General features: G+C 43.7%; 1 protein-coding gene across 4 annotated transcripts in view; it reads left to right on the top strand.

Annotated features, from left to right (window-relative positions):
• The window catches only part of Aff1 (AF4/FMR2 family member 1), a 214,019-nt gene extending 210,348 nt beyond the window's left edge, over positions 1-3,671 (top strand). For all 4 annotated transcript variants that reach the window (XM_045143706.1, XM_045143707.1, XM_045143708.1 and 1 more), the window contains one exon: positions 504-3,671. In XM_045143706.1, the coding sequence (XP_044999641.1) occupies positions 504-625 (122 nt within the window). In that variant the 3' untranslated portion in view covers positions 626-3,671. The remainder of the gene's footprint in view (positions 1-503) is intronic.
• Positions 3,672-16,429: the final 12,758 nt, after the last annotated feature.

Genomic DNA, 16,429 nt, shown 5'->3' with positions numbered 1-16,429 from the left:
GAGAGTCCACGTTTGGGGAGCCACTGCAGTGAGGGGAAATGGTTGGTCCTGGGCCAGCACCCACTGAGGAGAGGTTTCACACACACAAGCCATGTGAATGCCGTTACAGCTTTTCCCCTGGCTGGGGCAGCGAAGAAGGCGGCCAAGGGGCTGCAGCTCTGAATATCCCCACAGTCTCAGCTAGTTCGATTTTAACGTGCTTGGTTCTCTTTGCCCCACCTGCCTACTTAGGCGTCTGTTGATCCAAATGTACACACTGGGCATTTAAAAGTGCTAGCTGCTGTGCCGCACAGCTTCAACCATAGAAGGGTACCAACCTTCTAATGTAAAGCTGTGCAGCATTTGCAAGCAATTACAGTGGGCTGTGGGGTTTTTCTGTGATAAATGAATTGCAGGATATCATAGGGACCTAGTTTCTAGAATCTGGATGGAGTTTTGTGATTTCATTTTAATTTGATGCCTGCATGTGTGTTTACTTGGTTTTCATTTGGATTTTGTTGCAGATTTTTTTGCTCAGCTCAGCACAAAAGTGTGCACCTTGGCTCTGCACAGCAGCTTGGTGGACCTGGTGCAGTACACGAGACAGGGTTTGCAGCGTCTGAAACACACACTGAAGACACCCTAACAGAAGGCCAGGCTCATGCAGTGTGTGCGTCGGAAACATTTTTTGCACAATTGGAGGCCTCGATACAGTTAGACATGTGTCTCATCAGGACATCAAATTCGAGAAGGGGAGCACCATGAGATAGCCGGAATGCCTGTGTCCTGAAAGTCAGGAGCTGCGTGATCATTGTCGGACGCTGTGGATATGCAGAAGCAGAGATGGCGGTCAGCCCCAGAGAAGATCCTGCCTTTCCTAACGGATGGAAGTGCAATGGAACCTAATGGGTGTATGAATGGTCTAGAAACATTTCTTTTTCTTTTTCTCTTTTTCTTTTTTTGGTAAAACAAACAATAGGATGCAGGTTGCAAAGGAAATGAAGCAATTTCAACTTTAAGCAGTGATTTTTGGTGAATGGTTTTGTGGGTCAATATTTTCTTGTAAGGTCTCAAGGCCACCTTGGTTTAATAGATTCTAATGGCCATCACTGAGCTGAAGTTGTGGAGGAGTCCACCTTGGCTTTGGCACATAATCTCTTTTATAGGAGTGAAGGAAGGCCACAGGTCAGCAGTGTGGGGCAGCCGCTTTGGAGCCAGACTCCTCAGGACCTCCCTCACTCCCCAGTGCACTTCCTCCCCAGAAGCGTCTGACTAGCAAGGCACCTGGACTGTGTGCACTTGGTGGGGGTTGGGGGGGCGTCAGGTTTTTCCTGACTAGATGGCTAGATTGCTTTGCGGCCTTTGTGGAAGTAGAGCTGGGATTTGAGGCATTCATCAGAGGTCTACAGTTACATGGTGACTTGTGAGTCTAGCCAACTCAGAGTTTTGTCAATGAACAAAGAAAAATGAAATCTTCATAGAGAGGCTATATTTTTCTGCTACAAATTATTTTATATTTATAGCAAAACTAGACTTTGCAAGCCCTTGATTGTCCAAGGGAAGTTCATTCCCTGAGAAAATGTGTAGGTTCAGGGAAATGAAGTTAACTTTTTTAAAAAAAAGTACCACACACTTTCATTTCAGAGTTCTCAGGCAGTGAGGTTTGATTAGCTGAAAAGGACCTGTGGCCTTCCCTTAAGTTATTTCTATACTGTGTACATTAAAGCAAGTTTATTTTGAGTGACTAAAAACTTCAAAGGAATATAATCAGGGTTTCCATATGCCCATAAGCACAAATTTTCTTTTTCACTGAAACTTTGAAAATTATTATTGGAAATACTGAGTTCATTGTGTGTATGCATAGTTTGTTTCTTTTATTTGTTTTTGTTTTTGTTTTGTTGAGGCAGAGTCTCAATCTAGCCTAGACTGACCTGGAATTTATCCTATAGTCCCAGGCTGGCCTTGAACTCACGGTGATCTTCCTACCTCTGCCTCCTGAGTGCTGGGAGTAAAGGTGTGCGCCACCATGCCGGGCTGAGTATAGTAATTTTAAAAGCCCAATTTAAAAGTAATTTTCTTGTCCCATCTAGAGTTAGAATTTGCACATGTGTTAAAATTGAAGTGTGAGTGTTCTGATTGGTTTTTCTCTCCCTTTACTCCCATCTGTTTCTCCCATGTTGTTTTCCTACCTTGCAAGCCTGCTTCACATTGTCATAATTATCTATCAGTGGAGAAGGAAGAAACATCTTATTTATGTGGAGATGCCCAAAGTCATTGCCATGATGGATGTAATAAACTCCTGGTAGTTTGGTAAATATACAAAGGGATGTGTAGCAGGCAGGAATGATGCTTGTTTTTCACAGCGTGAATTGTTTGGACATTGGGACATTGTTCTTTGGGTCTTTCATCCTGGCTAGGTTAAAGCTAGGGAATGGCCACTGTGTAACTTATCTGAGCATTGGACTTTTGTGTGTGATCGTGACAGAGCAGTTTTCTTGATTGATGTTCTAAAGTAAAGTACTAGTTTAAAACCCTGTTGTTAAAGAGAGTAGTCGCCTGGTTTGTATGTGTGGCATTGTGTGTGCACCAGAATTGGGCTTGTGAGGTTCTTCAAGATCTTTGTCCTTCCCCCAGTGGCTGTCCCTTCATTTGCTGCATTACTCTCTGAAACAAGGTGCCTGCCAGTGGTGGTGGGTTATGTTCTTGGTGACAGCCTCTCATCTATGCAGACTGCGCCAGAGTGTGTGTGTCCCATCAGCGAGCAACGCAGATCCCTTGAGTGGACACATGTACAAGCGAACTCTGCCCAGTGCTCACAGGGCAGACAGCCACTGTGCAGTGACCTTACCCTGTGCGTGTGTTTTCCCTATAGCAGTTTAATCTGCCCCGTGACATCTAGTGAATTTGGGCAGATCACTTGGTACTATGCTGGTCTGTAGGTATTGGTAATTTCTTACTACAACTCTGATTTTACCTAAGAAAGAGTCCCTGTGGCTGCCTTCTTAATGGAGACGGTAAAAGGCAGCTGCTGATGAATTGCTCATGCTCCTGTGGACTTTGCACTGTTCCACTTGTACAGAAATCTGAAGGGGTTTTAAACCTTTTGCAACGTTCATGGTATGCTTACAGTTCCCAAAGGCAGAATTTGTACTGAGCTCTATGACTTGAGAGAACTATAAATTTACACTTTGAGTATGTGAAGTTCTCCTAAGAATAGTAATACTGCTTCATGGAGAGATGGGCAAAAAGCTTCTGAGGAGTGAAAATAGTATAAATCTTGCCTTTGCCACATCAGAAGGATATGTGTGTGTGCATGTGCCCACATGTAACAGGAAATAAAACATACTCGTTTTATTTTAAAAGTGTTGAATATTCTTCTGTTTGGAAATAATTAAAATATCAGTCAGTGTATTTGAGAGCCCTGATAAATGAGAACCACTTTACTGAAATCAGTTATGCTTGTCTCAGATTGTGAAAGTAGACGCCATGTGGTTTCAAAGGTGAGGGAAGAGAGAGCCTAGGAAGCACTTCTCGGTGATCAATTGAGTCATGATTAGCAATACTGAGGCATCTGAAGTTTGGTTTTTGAGGTAGGGTCTCACTCTAGCCCAGGCTAACCTGGACTGTGGAGTCTCAGGCTGTCCTCAAACTCACAGTGATCCTCCTACCTCTGCCTTCCGAGTGCTGGGATTCAAGGCCACCTTGCCTGGCTGGTGGTTTTTTTTTTTTTTTTGTTTTTTGTTTTAATAGCTGTATTGGCCAAAATGTCTTAATCTATTCCCCTGGACAAGTTGGACCACTCATTTACTTCCCTCAATCTATGTCTTGTTCTAGATCTTAGGGATGTTTAGAAACTGATCCTCTCCTCCTTTTTAGCTAAAAATGTGCCTTCACCTGGGACCTTGCATAGTAATGTTAATAGGGGCAAGAGCTTAATCCCATGATTCCTATAGTGTAACGTGTAGAAGCAAAATTAAACCACTGTGTGCTGCACAGCTCTTCTCTCTGATAGACATAGGCCATCCATACACAGGTGCAAATGTGAGAACAGATTTGGTCAGGTATATTTGTGCCTTTGCTGACCAAACTAATTTTGAAGTAATGTTTTCCCACTGCTTCAAGGATGTTTCATGGGTCTTAACATCTTTACTCTTCCATACCTCCTCCAGATTTCTTCTACTTTTTCTTAATGAGTTATTTTCTCCAACACTACAAAATGTCTTCAAAAATTTACCATTTGATCTGTTACAGTCCTTGCCACCAATTTAGCAGTATTTAAGTCTTGCAATGATGTTTCGATCTTCTTTTTGAACACAGTAGATTTTCCTCACTGAAAAGTGAGTTAAGCACTGCAGCCGTGGATAAATGCCTGCTCTTCTTTTCCCTTTTGCTAGTGGACTGCCTCTTAAGGTGGCTTATAGACCCATGTGGAAATAGTGAGCAGGAGGAATTCCCCCCCCCCTTTTTCTATTGTTGCTCTATGAGAGGAAAATGTCAGGCCAGAGGAGCACGGTGATGGGGATTTTCTTCCAAATGCTGCAGGTGGGGTTTTTGCTGCCCGGCCCTGCAGTGTGCAGACCAGTCCTGTTGGTTCATTGGTGACCAGGAACACACACCTCCTGAAGTTGTGAGCTCTGGCTACATTCTTATTTATGATTCATTGGCAAGCACCCTCTACCACTTTTCTTTAGGTGGCTCTAAAATTCTTGGTTTTCTGGTGGGGGGTGCGGAAATCATACCATATTTTATCCGACTGTGCATCCGACATTACTAGGTACTGTGATGGGTCATAAGAGGGAGCCTTGGAGGCCTGGAAGGAAAACTTTTGCTCCTTGTGAGCCTATATACTGATACATCGGCCTGGGCGGATGTTGGAGTACGACCTGACAGAGGCCAGCTGAGCTGCCCATCAATGGCTGACCTAAGGAAGATAAAATTTGCTTTGCTTAAAAGTTGATGTTTAAGCAACGCTCAATGCAGGCAGTATTAAGTGTGCCTTTTGTTCAGGCCGTGACATGTATTGTTGAGATTACTGCACATCCTCCCTGCGGATACCAAGTATACACTGTTCATGGTGTGTGTGTGTGTGTGTGTGTGTGTGTGTGTGTGTGTGTATACACATGTGTCTTGAATCTTGTTCTGATTTTTTTCTGAATGTGATCATGTGTTGGGTGATACCTGAGCAGGATTGTCTTTTTTTATTTATTACCATTATATATTATATATTTTTTTCTTTCTTATAATGTTAGAGGAAAGCCAAATCTTGGTATTATTAAAATTGCTTAAAAAAGGAGTAAGTTGTCCAGGTGATAAATGAAAATCACTGGTCTACCTTTAAAATAATGTGTTTTTTTTTCCTTTGATTACTGTGGAATAATGTGCCACCTGTTGTTAATACGATGATTTTGTATGTAGGCTAGGGAAGCAGCAATGCTCTCGATGGGAAGACGTGCAACACAATAGGGGTCTCCGTGTATTTTACCGACTTCGGCAACAGAACTGCAACTCGGGGCTTTTGTGAATAAAGTTTAGCTGCCTTGTAGTCCTTTGAAAGAGACAGACATGATCTGTGAGAGAATCATAGTTGGTTTTTTAGATGAACACTTTTCAAAAGATCTTTCCAAAGATAATGTGCCACGGATCTTCTGTTCTCTGTAATGAGGAGTAAGTGCTGTTTTAAAAAAAAAAGTAATTGTTTAATCTTCAGATTATTTCCACAGGAAAATTGAGCTGTAGAAAAAAAATGAATAAATATTTAGAGAAATTGTTGTGTTATGTCCATGCTTTTACTTTCTCTGAATAAAATGATTCAGTGACTCTGGTTTGGGGGATTTTTTTTTTTTTTTGAGGGTGGGGTGTTTTGAGGTAGGGTCTTGCTCTAGCTCAGGCTGACCCGAAATTCACAATGTAATCTCAGGATGGCTTCCAACTCTCAGCGAACCTCCAAACTCTGCCTCCTGAACGCCAGGATGAAAGGTGTGCGCCCCTACGCCCAACAAGGAGGATTTTTTTTTTTTTTTGGAACAAGGTTTCACTGACCTGGAACATTTGAAACAGCCAAGGCTGGCTTTGAACTCACAGCAGTCCTCCTGTCTCAGTCTTCTGAGTGCTGGGATTACAAACAAGCTATTGCACTTGCTGTGTGAGATTGCCACGTATGGTCAAGGAGAGTTTGGTGTGGAGCAAGGTGCCCTCCCTCAGCCTGCGCTGCGACTGCTGAGCTGTCTGTAGCCGAGGGGAGAGACGTGCTGCTGGAAGGCAGCTGTTCTGCACAGTTCACTTTCAAGGTCATGATCACACACATTGCCTGGTGCCACCCATGTGGCTCATCCTAACATCAGCTGCCAGGGGCAGCAGTGACCAAGATTACCTACTTTCAGTGTGCTGCTAGGTAGACGGTCTGTAGAGTGCTGGCAGTGAAAGAAATCTAAAGGCTTTCTGGCCTCCCCTCTTGGCTCTCCCTAGTGAAGTACTGACTTCATTGTATACAGTCAGGAAAATGCAGGGACTAGAACCTGATTGCCTGCCTCTGGATCTTGGTTCCCTGGTTTGCTAGTTCTGTGGCCTGGAGCATGTGAGTCTGTTTGCTTTTATTACTTATCAACTGTGTGGCATCTACCACGTCACAAGGATCACAGCCATTGGCATGGAGTGCTTGGTATAGCGCTTGGCATAACTTAGAAGCTTTCAGTGGGTCCCTCCTCTCAACACACCACACAACATCCTACCTGTCCCTGTACATTGATACAGAACTCCCATCTCACCTGACTTTCCATTTTCATACTTGGAGTCTTAGCAAACAAACTTGACCAACTCTGCAAGCTCATGATCAAGTTGACAAGATGCGCATGGCGAGTGTGAGAAAGGGAATATGTGATTGAGAATCCTCAGGGAAGAGATCTAATTTAAAGTAGGTCTTAAAGATGGGTCATCAAATCTCTTCAGGGTATGTGACCATTTTTTTCCACAAAAACTTTCTATGTCATTTTTTTTTTTTTTTGGACATGTCTTTTATAACCTTGTAGTGGTCCAGGTATGGGTATACCAATTTATTTACCCAAACACCTGTTAGAGATTGTTGTTTGGGGGTTGTATTATGAGATTTATTAAGTGAGCATGGTTGGGAAGGTAGTAAGCAGTGGAGGACCTCATGAGTCCAGAGCTGGCCACTTGCCCAGGGGACCTCAGCTGGGGATACATCTGCCCTCACAGCCATCAGGGATGAGCCGCTTTCAGCTGCCACATCTTCAAAGTCATTTGCATTGACCTCGGTGAAGCCTCCCTTTTTTAAGATGTGGGTCTTCTGATGAACAGGAAACTTGAACTTGGCCCCACACAGGGCCTCAATTACATACTATTTATTTTGCAATTTGGTGCTGATGAACACAATGACCTAGCCAATATGAACCCTGGCCCCTGACCCCTAGAACTCCCAAAAGCACCCTGCATACCTTTTGAGCCTAGATTGGAGATAGCATGAGATCAGAAACATGGAGATCCAGGGGCCTTTGGCCGCTGCAAAGGAACTGCAGACACACACACCACTTTGTGCATCTGGCTTTACATGGGTACTGGGGAATCGAACTTGGGTCATTAGCCTTTACTGGTAAGCACATTTACTTCTGGGCCATCTCTCCAGTCCCTCAACCATGTATTTTATGAAAATGTTTTACATGGAATAGGTAAGTTACAGATGTCTTCCTCCCCTAGAAATTTCAGCATAAATCTGGACACTTTCCAGCATAACCATATCATTACAGATATCTTTGAACATTCCTCAGTATTTAGTGCTGTTTGTATTTGGGTTTTTACCATTGAGCTCAAGCTATCTTGTGGCTTTTTAAAAATTATTTTTTATTTATTTGACAGAGAAAGAGGGAGAGTGAGAGAAGGGTCATGCCAGGGTCTCCAGCCACTGCAAATGAACTTCAGACGTGTGCACCCCCTTGTGCAGCTGGCTAACATGGGTCCTGGGGAATCGAACCTGGGTCCTTTGGCCTTGCAGGCAAACGCCATAACTGCCAAGCCATCCCTCCAGCCATCTTGTGGCTGTTTAAAACAGATTCAACAAAATTTCATACATTGTATTTGGTCATTATATCTTTATGAATCAATAATTCTTCCCTCTTTAATATGAATGGCCTTGGGTAGTTAAGTCTATAATTTCTCTGATCTTGGATTTTCCCCCATTGTCAATAAATCAGTTCTACCTCCTGTAAACTAAAAGGTTTGATCCTATGTGACATTCCTTTTTTTAAAAAAATATTTTTTATATATTTGAAAGAGGCAGAGAGAGAATGGGCATGCCAGGATGCCCACCCACTGCAAACAAATTCCAAATGCATGAGCTACTTTGTGCATCTGGCTTAGATGGGTCCTGGGAAATTGAACTTGCTTCACAGGCAAGTAAGTGCCTTAACCGCTAAGCCATCTCTCCAGACCCCCGCTCCCATGTGGCATTCTTTATGGGTGATGCCATGTCTCTTACTGGATTACATCCACAGGTGCCAACCTGGACTTTTCACTATCTGTGGTGCTGCCTTTGTCTAGTAAAGATAAAGTCACTCAAACTGCCCTTCATAAATACAGATCCATGTTCCCACAACCTTACCACATAGTTGACAATCCTCGCTTGAACAGTTACTTTATTGGGAGCTGAAAACTGAAAGTAGGTACATTTTATGTATTCCAGCTGTCAAATGCTTAGAGAACAGTTTTATCATGTCTTCCTCCCTCACTTCTGGATTTATGTTTGGAAAATGGGAAGGGAAAAATTCCCTGAACTTGATAGGTGATTAAGTGGTGTCTTGCCCCCCCCCCCTTTTGAAGTTTCATGGCATTAAATTTCCCTTTAGGGTTAAGTTTTGTTTATAGTTTGTGGGCTGTGTGACCAGTAGATGCAATTCAGCAGTGTAGTTTGGTAGCTGTGGGGCCTCTTGTTTCCATGTCAATCATGGAATGAGCTCCCTGTGAGGAAGGCTTCTGGTAATGAAGGGGGAAAGGATTCTGAACAGTTAAATGTGTGCAGGCTAAAACCATCTCTTTTTGCTTATATATTCTGGGCATTAGTCTTGTTACTTTCTAGTTTTCATGGGCATTTCTTTCCAAACTAACTTTGCAGTTTTTATGTTTTTGACAGTTGTCAAATTTTCAAGTAGACGCTCTTCTGTCAACGTCTTATGGTTTCTGCCTTCTCAAGAGGAACCCAGGACTGTTCCTCAGACACTGCAAGGCAATTTTCCTGTCACAGAAGACTGCCCTTCCTTCCCTCCCTCTTCTTATCAAGTGTGTAAGCCCTTTGGGAGCCCTCATACCCCAAGTAGACGTTGTTCATTACCTGCTAGGGTTATGGAGTATGTAAATCATATGTAAACTTGTAGCAGATTTACTCTTCAAGTCCATTTTGAATAGTATTGATATCCAGTGGATTCTGACCAGAATGTAACTGAAGAAGACTTTGGCTGTGATAAGGTAATTGTACTACCTGGTGTTAGGAACAGGGCTGTCAGTGTTTGTGGTTTCCTGGGAGCCCACATTCAGGAGAGTCTTTGGTGATAATGGAGGCCTTTGCCCTTCCAGCCGACTGGAGGGTGAGCCTTGAAACACTTTTGTAATCAACAGTTCTATTTTAGCTGTGAAAGACGTGTGTCTGCTCTCAGTAAGTGATTTAAATCACCCTTCTCTATCACTGGGCCTGGGCCTAATGTGTCTTCTTTACCTTTTTCATGTGTAGGCAGAAGAAACAATTATGGGTTTATATGTCTCCACAGCTAAATATTCCTGTAAACCATCTTTGAAGAACACCAGACATCCCAAACAAACAAACAAAAAATACCAGGTACACACACCATGTTTTCCTTTAAGTGGTCTCACTAATGGACATGAAAGAACAAATGTACTAAACAGTGTGGCCACAGACAAAAGCCTGCAGTAGCTGCCCTCCATGTCCATCTTTGCAGAAGCTCCTGGTGCTGGTATGACTTGGTGCCCAGTTGGCAACTGGAGTCTCTTTTTTTTTTTTTTTTTAAGGTAGGGTCTCACTCTAGCCCAGACTGACCTGGAATTCACTCTGTATTCTCAGGGTGGCCTCGAACTTACAGTGATCCTCCTATCTCTACTTTCCAAGTGCTGGGATTAAAGGCCTGCTCCACCACGCCCAGCATGGAGTCTTTACAAGAACTTCTAGGGAGGTCATCTGGTGGGGCGGTTTGCGTATTCCAGGAAAATGCTATACTAAGGAACCGTATATATGTCCATGCACTTTCAAAGCATCCTGTAGGATAAATTCCTGGATAGAGAGTATCCGAATCAATCTTTAAGCCGAGTTAGAAGTCTTGTTGAGCTGGAGAGGTGGTTCAGCAGTAAAGAACACTCACTGTGCAAGTGGGCCTGATGGGCCCCAGAGACCAGGAGGAATCCCCAGACCTCAGGGAAACAGCTAGGAACTGCCTGGTCTCATGAAAAACACTGAACTCTGGTCAGTATCCAGTAAGAGACTTAAGCACAAATAAGAACGGGAGAGTGGGGGCTGGAGAGATGGCTCAGCAGTTAAGGGCACCTGCTTGCAAAGCCTAATGACCTAGGTGCGATTCCCCAGTACCCACAAAGCCAGATGCACAAAGTGGCGCGTGCATCTGGAGCTCGTTTGCAGCGCAAGAAGGCTCATGACGTATCTACACCACACTGCACACTTACAAGCAAAAACCCCTCTCTGTTGGAACAGGGCCCGCCCCACGGTGGCCTCGAGCTCGCTGTCCCTCTGCTGTAGCTTCCCAAATGTGGGAACTGCAGGTGTGTGCCACTACATCTGGCTCAACTTCTGCACATTTGATCTTGTGGTATTACCTGTTCAGACAACCAAGGATGAACTTGCAGTGGGATAGTGTAGAAAGCAGCCTCATACTACTTCCATATGCACTTCTCTGATGACAAATGAGTTGACTGTCACGAACTTACTGGCAATTTCTTTGCTACTGGGAATTTAATCCAGAGCAAGGACAGGCACTCTACCGTTGTTCTACAGTTCCCCCCCTCCCCCACAGCTTATTTTTGAGGTAGGATCTTATTCTAGCACAGGCTGACCTGGCACTCTGTGAATTTTTTTTTTTTTTAATTATTTGAGAGAGAGAAAGAGGCAGACAGTGAGTATGAGCATGCCAGGGCTTCTCACCACTGCAGAAGAACTCCAGACACATGTGCCACTTTGTGCATTTGGTTTTATGTGGGTACTGGGGAATCGAACCCAGGTCATCAGGCTTTGCAAGCAAATGCCTTTAATCACTCTCCAGCCTAGTCTTTTGTGAATTTTTAATTGTTGAGAATGAGCTAAGAATAAATTGCTCCACCAGGAGGGTCCCCATAAACTTGAAGACTGGACAAGAGGAGACACCCTGAAACGTCTGGCCAATGCTAGTGAGCCCAAAGGTGGTCCATGATAGTTATGTTTCAGATTCTAGTACTTCATTCATGACCACCTTGATGCTCCTGTAACCATTTTTATGATCAGTGAACAAAGATGTCAGAACTAAAAAAAAAAGACAGGATTTTGCTTGTGCAACCACAGGAAATGTGCATCGTGTCAGCTGCAGTGTTTCCTGACTGTTGACATTTAGCTATTTTTGGATTACTCTGGAAATAATAAGGTTAGTAAAGCTAACGTGTGAGTAGACATGAGAGAGGGTTTATAAACTGGATTTGAGAAAGGAAGCTCTGAAAATCTGCAGTCACTGGAAAGTTCTAGTAACGAGCGCAGTGGGATATTATCCGTTCCAGACTTCCTCTCTTGCCAGGGCTGTCATAACACTAATACAGACCATTAGTGGCTGCTGATATTGACAAGTGAGTGAACAATAAAGGGTAAACAGGAAGTGGAAACCATCAGGCAGCGGTACAAATCCTGGAGCCCCAGCCAGATTGAGGGGACTGACAAAATAAAATTTCACCTCTGAAGCTCACTGCTGATCATGAAGCCCAGGAGCCTCTGCCCCTTTCCAGACAAAACTACTAGCCAGGGCTGGAGGGATGGCTTAGCGGTTAAGGCATTTGCCTGCAAAGCCAAAGGACTCAGGTTTGATTCTCTAGGACCCACATTAGCCAGATGCACAAAGGGGCACATACATGTGGAGTTTGTTTACAGTGGCTGGAAGCCCTGATGCTTCTATTCTCTCTCTGTCTCTCTTTCTCTGTCAAATAAATAAAATATTAACAACAACAACAAAAAACTACCAGCTAGTAAGCAGTGAATATTCATCCTCTAATGACTGCCTGTGACAAGAAGCCGTTGAAGTACATGGTATCCTCATCTATAAAATGAAAATACTATATTTCCCTGTTAAGCTGGGGTTTTTTTGTTGTTATTTGTTTTTGTTTTTCGAGATAGGGTCTCACTCTAGCCCAGGCTGACCTGGAATTCACTATGTAGTCTCAGGGTGGCCTCCAACTCTCAGCGGTCCTCCTACTTCTGCCTCCTGAGTGCTGGGATTAAAGGCATGTGCCCCCACACCCAGCTTTAAGCTGGTATGTTTAAAGAGATGTATTAAACTTATTCTAAAGATCTATTGCCCTTAAAAATTACTTGAACCTAGGAGTACTAGGCCAGCCAAGACACATGTCTCTCTCAAAAAAGTCCCTATTAGGTAATTTCAATATAAATATTATTTTTGTCTTATAACAGCACCATTTTAAAGGATCTGGATAGCATGCTTAAAAATTATCCTACTCTCAGATTATTTCAGTTTCCTCTAATGTCCAGTGCTTACTCTGAAGTCAAGTAAGTTTTCCTACCCTGCTCTTTGTAGCTGTATCCACTATACTTGGTCAGTGAATTAGCCCATGTTCACGTATCTGTGAATATTTTGACTTCTCTCCCTGCCTTGTGACCAATGCAGACCAAGAGCTGTGGGTGGGCCCATTGCATGTGTGTATTTGTGCATTAAAGTGTGTGGATGTACTAATTAATGTACATCGCAGTTATACACACCTATAGCTTAATAGATGCATGCCAGGATAATAATACACACTGTTAGGTATTTGGAATTCTATGGCATGAGAGCTTTGGGAAATTTTATGTCTACAGAGTCCACTTGCTAAAAAAGTAATCTCACTTGTGTGGTATCCTTAAAAACAAAACTTAGTTTTTCACGTCAAATCATTAAATGTTTGGTTCTTTCCCCCTGGTTTCCAGAAGTGATGTCTTTCTTACCAACTAAATAAAATATTCTCTGGGGTCCCTATCTCACCTCTTCAGTGCCTGGTAACATGCGGTGTACTCTTTAAGAGCTGAGGGGCCCGAGGGCTCCCAGACTCCTCTGTAAAAACTTTACGACTCTCCGAAGACACATTTACTAAGTGCTGCCTGAAAATGCCCAGGAACCACCAGACCCCCACTGGGTGTGCAAGTCATTACTCTCTCTCTACCAGAAAACATCACTCCTGTGGCTGTGGTTTGAATGGATGTGGTAGGTTGCAGCCAACAGAACTACCTCTGGCCTCTCCCCTTCCTCATAGGCCATAGGCACTGCACCAAGGGAGACTGCAGGAGGAGGATGAAATTGGGACAAAAACTTGGGTTTTGATTTTAATGTACCTCCTGGGATTAAACACTGAGGCTCCCCCGCCTCACTCCCGAGGGTCATTAATAGTGGTAATGACGAAAGCATCTTAAAACTCGGCTGAGGTTGCACATATGCCAACAGCAAAAGCACACCGTGAAATGAGTGTAAAGTTTTAACAAGGCAATTTTGAGTTTTCTGCTTCTCATTAGGGTCATGTTCCTTCACATGTAACACACAGGATTGACCACTAGATGGCAGCCATTCCCTTTGACGAGCCGCAATTATAGTTCAGACCTAGTATAACGAGAATCATCAAACACGACTCAAAAGTGGGAGGGAATGAAGAAAACCCAGAAACCTTGTATTTTGCTGGTGGAAATATAATATAGTACAACAACTTTAAATAATATGTACGCTGATGTTTTTGGTGTATAGTATGTGTGGTGTGTTTGTTTATAGCATTTAGAATCCAGAGGAAGACATCCAGTTCTCTGTCGCTCTTCAACCTTACTTCCCTGAGACAGAACCTCACTGAAAACATCAGGAGCTCCCGTTTTTACTTAGACTGGCTGGCCAGGGCGTCCCCATGATCCTCCTGTTCATGTTCCCCATTGGGTAGGGGTTGTAGGCATCTGTGGACACACGGATTTTTAAAAAATATTTATTTGAGAGAGAGAGGGAGATGAAGATAGAATAGGAGCACCAGGGCCTCTAGCCACTGCAAACGAACTCCAGATGCATGTGCCATGTTGTGCATCTGGCTTTACATGGGTCCTGGGGAATTGAACCTGGGTCCTTAGACTTTGCAGGTAAGTGTCTTAACCACTAAGTTATCTCTCCAGCCCCACACCCAGATTTTTATGTAGGTGCTGGAGACTGAACTCAGCTTACTCTTACCCACCTCCCTGGCTCCCAAGCTATTTTTTTTTTTTTAACAGTGCAGGGAACTGGACCCAGGACCTTGGGCATGTTAGGCAGGTTAGCTGTTTTGTTTTTTTTTTTAATTTTTTTTGTTTATTTTCTGGCAAAGCCAAAGGACCCAGATTTGATTCCTCAGTACACGCATAAAGCTGGATACACAAGGTGGCACACATGTCTGGAGTTTGTTTGCAGTGTCTAGAGGCCCTGGCATGCCCATTCTCGCTCTTTAATGAAAAGAATGGGTTTTGGAGAATCGAACCTGGGTCCGCAGACTTCACAGGCAGGTGCCTTAACTGCTAAGCTATCTCTTTAGTGCCAATTAAATATTTTAAAATAACTGATATAGTTAATGTTTTAAAAAACTACCACTGAGCAAGAACTGCATTTCTAGTTTTATTTTTTGTTTTTGTGTTGCTAAGGATCGAACCTGGAGCCTTAAGCACACCAGGCAAGCACTCTACCACAAAGCCACACCCCCATCACCTTTTAAAAAAAATTTAGTTATTTGAGAGAGAGAATATGGGCTGTCAGAACTTCCAGCAGATGCAAATGAACTCCAGATGCATGTGCCACTTCGTGAATCTGACTTATGTGGGTGCTGTGGAATCAAATCTGGGTCCTTTGGCTTTGTAAGCAAGTGCCTTCACTGCTAAGCCATCTTTCCAACTCCCCCATCACCTTTTAAACTTTAGATCCCGTAACTTATACACTAGAGGCATTCAGGGAGAAGAAGAGCCTGTGACAGGTGTATGCATACTGAGCGACCTCACCATTCTTGAGTTTCCCATTTATATGCTCCTAAATTCATTCAAGAAAGTCATAGGATGCTGGTAAATTTATGACAAAAAATGTACATTCCCTTGGGCTGGATAGATGGCTTATGGTGAAGGCACTTGCCTGCAAAGCCAAAGGACTGATTTGATTTGATTCCCCAGGACCCACATAAGCCAGACACACAAGGTGGCACATGTGTCTGGAGTTTTGGTGCAGTGGCCAGAGGCCCTGGCATGCCTATTCTCTATCTGTGTCTTTCTTTCTCTGTGTCTCAAAAACACACACACACATACTTTAAAAAGTACATTCCCACCTTTCATCTGAGCGTGCAGGAGGAAAAGTTAGGAGGATCTCCATGAGTTCTAGGCTAACCTGTTCTATAGTAAGACCCTACCTTCAAGAAAAAAGTTGGGCTGGAGATATGGCTATGTTGTTAAAGGTGCTTGCTTGCAAAGCCTTATGGCCCAGGGTTCAATTCCCCAGGACCCATGCATAGTGATGTGAATTAGGTGTCTGCCATAAACTCGTGTTCAGAATACTAGGTTCCCCAGCTGATGGCAATTTTGGAATTAAAGCCTCCTGGAGGTGTTAAAGGTGGGCTTATAGGCATTACAGCCAGCTTCCCTTGCCAGTGTTTGGCATGCTTCCTGCTGCTGGCCTCTGCTCATGCTGTTGCTGTGAAACACCTGCCCATGTGGGTTTTGATCTTTTGGAACTTGTATGCTAGAGGAATGTGGGCTGACTGAGGACTGCAGAAGCCTTACGGAGTGGTAAGGCAAATTATATGGAATATTCTCATGACTTTGAAAATGCTAAATGCAGACAGAATTATAGACTGTGAAGGCTTGGCTTGTGAACTTCCAAAGGGGAAGGAGAGACAGCAGAGGACTTTGTTAGGACTGAGCTACGGCATGAGGGCTGGCTGTGTTCTTCTGCCCAAGCCCTATGAACTTGAGCAAGGTTGAGCTTAAAAGTAGTGGACTGAGCCAGGCATGGTGGTGCATGTATTTAATCCCAGCATTAAGGAGGCAGAGGTAGGAGGGTTGCGTGAGTTCAAGGCCACCCAGAGACTACTGAGTGGCTTCCAGGTCAGCCTGGGCTAATGTGAGACTGTGGTGGTTTGAATAGATGGCCCCCAATATATTCAGTTGTTTGTTTGTAGTTTGCATCTGCAGCCACCTGGCTGGAGGCAGTGTTTCTGG

Source organism: Jaculus jaculus, chromosome 2 (assembly GCF_020740685.1).
Source record: "Jaculus jaculus isolate mJacJac1 chromosome 2, mJacJac1.mat.Y.cur, whole genome shotgun sequence".
Taxonomy (NCBI): Eukaryota; Metazoa; Chordata; class Mammalia; order Rodentia; family Dipodidae; genus Jaculus; species Jaculus jaculus.
This window is presented reverse-complemented; position numbering and strand designations above follow the sequence as displayed.